The 6,190-nt window shown below is 40.4% G+C and overlaps 1 protein-coding gene across 1 annotated transcript; it reads right to left on the reverse strand.

Annotated features, from left to right (window-relative positions):
- Positions 1-243: 243 nt before the first annotated feature.
- On the reverse strand, positions 244-2,397 carry LOC146390278 (tripartite motif-containing protein 16-like). The gene has a single exon (XM_084923337.1). It carries the CDS (start codon positions 2,380-2,382, stop codon positions 706-708), a length of 1,677 nt encoding a protein of 558 aa, XP_084779463.1. The 5' UTR covers positions 2,383-2,397; the 3' UTR covers positions 244-705.
- Between the last annotated feature and the right edge of the window lie 3,793 nt (positions 2,398-6,190).

Below are 6,190 nucleotides of genomic sequence, written 5' to 3' on the forward strand. Positions count from 1 at the left end.
GTCTTACACACGCAAACTCACACACACAAAAGCTATGTCCCAATTCATAGGCCGCACACTTTGGAAGACCCGGCCTTCGTGGTCTGCGTGGGCCGGCTCCTTCAAAGACCGAGAAGGCCTTCTGGTTGCATACTCTATGCTGATGCAAACTCAGCAGCCTGCAACAAGTGCTTTAAGGTGATACTTAATACTCTGCCCCATTCATGAGAATATCATCAGGTAAACTAGAGACAGGCTCTAATGTTTTATTCTCCATAGCAATAATACCGACAATTAATTCGCGACTGTTACTCTTGAACATTGGTGACAGCAAGTAAGAATGTCTGCCAAACTTATGCTAACGATTAAAACCACCTAAAGCTGCAAATAACACAGTAATCTCAGCACTAAAGAAAAAGTCTAATCAATCATCAAAGAAACCAAAAAAGTGGCAGCAGTGTTTTTACATTACTTACCATTTGCAGTGGAAGAATACACTGACGGAATAAAACACGGGGGCCTTGTTTTCCTTACATGGCTAAACAAACACAAGATGAAGTGCCACCCGAATAAAGTCAGTCATTAACTAGACAACAAAAGTTTAACTAACAGGTGAGTATGCAAAGAACAAAAGCGCAACTGCAAGCTCAGTAACAATGATTACAGAGAAAAAAAACCTGTAGACTAAAACACACATTTATCCAGTTTTCTGTCAATGACTTCTGTCTATTTAAGTTTAATGAACTCGGCAGAGACGCCATCAGATTCACAAAGCCAAAGTCCAGCATAGAGCGGCTGAGTGAATGTGGTCTGGACTCTGTGGAGGAGAGTCATGGTTTCAGAGACGCTGTAGAAAGACAGAATACCTGCTCTGTGATCCAGGTACACTCCTACTCTGGAGGACCGAGGACCTGAGAGGACAGTTTGGACTTTGTTGTACCAAAATTCATATTTGTTGATATAACACTTCAGTGACCACGATTTTTGATTGAATCCAAAAAAACACAAGTCTGATTTTCCTACTCTTCGGATATTCTTGTATGTGACTGCTACTTCAACTCCTTTTCCTCTCCACTCCACCTCCCAGTAATAACGTCCAGTCAGACTCTCTTTACTCAGGATCTGAAGCCATCCAGTAAATCTGTCTGGATGATCAGAATAGGATTGTTCTTCTTTGGTATACATAGCTTTTCTGTTTCCTTCAGATAATAACAGATGTCTGTTTGCTGTGTTTGGATCCAGTGTGATTTCACATGAATATTTTAAGAATCCAGCTCTGGTCTTTGGCTCTGGTGGTGACAGTAAAACATCCACTTCAGTGACTGTCAGTGAGATGTTTGTCCATTCCTCTCTCAGAATGTCCTGTAGTTTATCTCTGGTCTCTGACACAGCTGCTGTCACATCCTCAAAGTAGCTCAGAGGACGAATATTGATGCTGGATGAGTGTGTAGACTCACTGAGTGCTGACAGTGAGGGGTAGTTGTGTAGAAACTGGTTGTGATCCTCTGCGTGTGAGAGCTGCTCCAGCTCGCCGTCTTTCCTCTTCAGCTCAGCGATCTCCTGCTCCAGCTTCTCCTGAAGCTCTTTGACTCGACTCACTTCAGTTTCCTGCTGGGATCTGACCTGCTGCTTCACATCAGAGCTTCTTTTCTGGATGAGACGGATCAGCTCACTGAACATCTTCTCACTGTCCTCCACTGCTTTATCAGCAGAGCCATTGATGGCCTCCACCTCCTGTTGAAGCAGCTTCACATCTTTTTCTCGCTCCTGGATTCTCTGCTGGATGTTTAGTCGTCTCACCTTGAGCTCCTTCTGCTTCTCAGTCCTTTCTGCTGCAGCTGGGACTGTTTCATGGCCTTTATGTTCATCCATTGTGGAGAGATAACAGATACTCTGCTGATCAGTACAACAGAAAATCTTCATCACCTCATCATGACGAGAGCAGATGTTCTCCTGGAGCTTCTTGTAAAGGTCAACAAGTTTGTGTTTCTTTAATGGAGCTGCATCATAGTGAGGTTGGAGGTGTTTCTCACAGTAAGAGGCTGGACAAGATAAACAGGACTTGATGGCTTTCAGCTTCCTCCCAGTGCAGACATCACAGGCCACATCTTCAGGTCCAGCATAGCAGTGATCAGCTGGAGCAGCTTGGAGTCCAGTCTTCTTCAGCTGCTCCACTAAATCTGCTAACATGGTGCTTTTTTCTAGGACAGGCCTCGGTGTGAAAGTTTTCCTGCACTGAGGACAGCTGTGGATTCCCTTCCTGTCCTCTTCATCAAAGTGGGTTTCAATACAGTTCATGCAGTAGCTGTGTCCACAGGTTGTAGTCACCGGATCCTTCAGTAGATCCAAACAGATCGAACAAGAAAAGGTTTCTCGATCCAGCTGAACTCCTTTTTCTGCCATTTCTATGTGCCAGTAACAGTGACGGTTTCAGTTTCTGTTTTGTAGAAATGAAACTAGCCTGAGGTCTGAACTTAATGTGTGTCTGCAGTGAATGGAGCCTGTCAGCCCTTAGATATATATCTATATACGTAAGAGGAGAGAATGAGGAAATGCTGCACAAAGAGTAGTTTCTGTGTTTAGAAGAGGAAGGAGTGATCAGGTTGTGAGTGATTCCAGGAATAGGAGCCCTTTAAAGTAGACACTGTGTTTTATACCCTTTTCTGTACAGAGCATAATTAACAGAGTTTTTGTGTGTTTGTGTGTGTGTGGGGGGGGGTAAATTTTTCTTGGAGTCTCTCTTTTGAAATGACTCCTTTTTCATTTTTACATTTTTTTTGTTTTGTAATCAGCTGTGTTTCAAATGATTTTTGAAAATTTTTATTTTCAAAGTCAAAAAATGGAGTTTAACAGTCTATCAAATGATTCGAACATCAATAAACATATAAGTAAGAAATAAAAATCAATACAGAGATTTCCTTTATGAAAAAAGCAATGAAAATGATTTTTTTATTATATTACTGATAATGAGTGAGGTAGTGAAAAAGAGAAACAAAAACCTCACCTTATTGGACACTTTGTCATGATCCCTGGTTTTAAACTGAGTTGCTGAATTTCAGTTTCTTTTGTCACAGTGTTTTTAGTTTCTGATTATTGTTCAGATAGATTTTTGATTCCTGTTTTGATTTTGTTGTCATTCCAGTATCTTGAATTTAAATCCTTTTTGTGTTTGACTTGTAGTTACAGTTTGGAGTTCAATGAGTTTGAATGGCTATTAAAGTGATTCTTCAACAGCAGAACTAGGGTATTTAAAAGTAGAATGGGAGGCAGAGCCTTCAGTTTTCAGGCCCCTCTTCTGTGGAACCAGCTTCCAGTTTGGATTCGGGAGACAGAAACTATCTCTACTTTCAAGATTAGGCTTCAAACTTTCCTTTTTGCTAAAGCATATAGTTAGGGCTGGACAAGGTGACCCTGAATCCTCCCTTAGTTATGCTGCAATAGACGTAGGCTGCCGGGGGACTCCCATGATGTATTGAGTTTTTCCTTTCCAGTCACCTTTCTCACTCACTATGTGTTCATAGACCTCTCTGCATTGAAGTGTACTTGTTATTAATCTCTGTCTCTCTTCCACAGCATGTCTTTTGTCTTGCCTGTCTTCTCTCACTCCAACCGGTCGCAGCAGATGGTCGCCCCTCCCTGAGCCTGGTTCTGCCAGAGGTTTCTTCCTGTTAAAAGGGAGTTTTTCCTTCCCACTGTCGCCAAAGTGCTTGCTCATAGGGGGTCATATGATTGCTGGTGTTTTCCCTGATTTCCTTGTGTTATTGTAGTTTTGTTACTTTACAATATAAAAAGCACCTTGAGGATACTGTTTTGTTTTTTCCCTATTTGGCGCAATATAAATGAAATATGTCTGTGAAGGTTCTCAGTCATCCAGGTCATCGTAGTCTAAGGAGCTTGGAACGAAAAGCGTCTGGACTTCTTTAAGTTGCTTGAACACATTTCACCTCTCATCCGAGAAGACTTAATGGTAGTAAACCATCAACCTCACCATAGGAGCTGGGGATGTATACACAGAAACAGCCTGTAAGTTAAAAATCTACACTCTTAACAATCATAAACCTTACATCATAAAGTAGGATTCAACATAAAATTTAACAAATGTAGCCTCTATCACACAAAACATATAAACATGTCCTTATCTACGTCATGAAACTACCTTGTGCCTCTATCAAGGGGGCTGCTAATGACAAAAGAAATCTCCAAGGGCTCCGTTACACCATCACACTTCAAACTCCCGCGACTGACGCTAAAACTACACGGACAGTGTTTCACGGGAAATCGCCCCTTCAAAATAAAAGCTTCTAAACTCAAACAGGAAGCTGGTGATAGAAAACAGCGATAAGTGCCCAAATGAAGTGCAAGGAACTAAATAAAAGTATTTAGGGTTATTTACAATACTGTTTGCAAATGTAGTCAACCCTTCTCACATTTGCAAACCTCAGTTCAAGAAGTTAAAGAACTCTGTGTCAAAAAGGATAAGATGACAGAGGCGGTGTCACGGTCCTGGGTCGGTGACCCAGTGTTTTGAGTTCCTTGTGTCTCTGAGTTTTTGTATTATGATCTTAGTTCTCTTTGTTGCCTCAGTTTATTCTTTAGTCTAGTGTCTTAGTTCGGCTTTTTTGTATTCTCTTTAGTTTTCTGAGTATTTAGTAGCCGCCCTCTGTGTCTCCTTGTTATTGTTCTCTGTGTTTCTTAGTTGCCCTGTCTCCCCTAGTCAAGTCTGCGTCTATGTTACATTTCCTGTTTTACTTTGAAGGTCTGTGTCCTACGTGAATGTATTGAGTTTCGCTTCCCTTGGGTCTTGTTATGTCCGATTTCTCCCAGCTGTGCTCCCCTTCTGTGTCTCATTCCCCTCGTTATTTCCCAGTTTATTTAAGCCCTGTGTTTCTCTGTGTCAGAGTTGTGATCTCCCTCATGCTGTGTGTGATTCTCCCCGTGTCTCCTGGTGTACATTCTAATTAGCGTTTCCCAGTTTAGTTTTGTATTGTTTGTAATCTGTTTTCCAGCAATAAAGCTGTGCTTTTGAGTTCAAGTTCTGTCCCCGTGAGTTTGCGTTTGGGTCCAATTCCTGCCTGTCACACAGCCTAATCATGACAGGCGGTCCATCAAATCGTCAAGCACTTAAAGTAGCATCACCCTGCCACTCCACCAACCTGTACAAGATGCCAACATGAAAAATTACTTTGTGAATAATAATTGTAGTTTTTCCAGCTAACTTCAATATCTTCTCCCTCGTTCTTCCTGTACAACCTCTCTCTCTTCATCCTTATGACTAAGCTAGAATTGTATTTGCTGGTAAATGACAGAAATATAATCTCATAATAATTATTACAAGAGCAGTTTGGGATTCGTGATTGATAACAGGACAACACACAGCTTAGTTATGTCAAATCATCATCACTGAATGTGGGTTAACAGAATCTACAGCTTTATCATTTGTGGTGAATTTGACCACATGTCCACTCTTACCTGTTTCTCTTTGCTCTCTCCCTCTCTGTCCTCCTCTCTCAATCCTTATTAAATGTTACAGTGGGAAAAAAAACAACATGAACTGATATCTGATATCAGTGTATAACAGTATTTAAACTGAACACAGGCTGCAGCTGGACACTCACAGGTAACATCATTTTGATTTGCTGTCACCTGGATCTGCAGCTGTACCAAAACACTGAAGCCCAATTAGATCAGAATAGGAACAAAAATCTTTAAAAAAAAAAAAAAAAATAATAATAATAATAAAGTTCATCAGCTTCTCAGCTGGCGACTCGCGATATACCAGCAGACTAGTGGATCAGAAAAAGTAAAGTTAGCTAATAATTTCAAGGGGTTTAAGCTAATATTATTGATGCTTTTTAGAGAAGAGATAAAAATAAGCAGACACTTTATGAGTCACAGCAACGTCCTCGCATTATCAGAACAGTTTGAACATTTGTTGTATAGTTAAAGTGTGTTTTAAATCTGCATCACTTATTTGTATCATGACCTCTTTATCTTCTTTCTGACACACGAATGAATGTCTTATTAGTCAATTAATGACTGAATGAGTATTTTTGAGTACATCATTTCTGTTAATTAATTAATGTTTGAGTTATACAAGTTAACTTTGCAAAAGCTTAACTTAAATATGATATAAATGTTAAAGGACTCCTGAGTTGAAATTGGACATTTTCATCCATAACGATGACGTAAGTAAAGCATCCGATAACCATTC

The sequence above is a fragment of the Perissodus microlepis genome, chromosome 3 (assembly GCF_051167445.1).
Source record: "Perissodus microlepis isolate ML-2025 ecotype Zambia chromosome 3, ASM5116744v1, whole genome shotgun sequence".
Lineage (NCBI taxonomy): Eukaryota > Metazoa > Chordata > Actinopteri > Cichliformes > Cichlidae > Perissodus > Perissodus microlepis.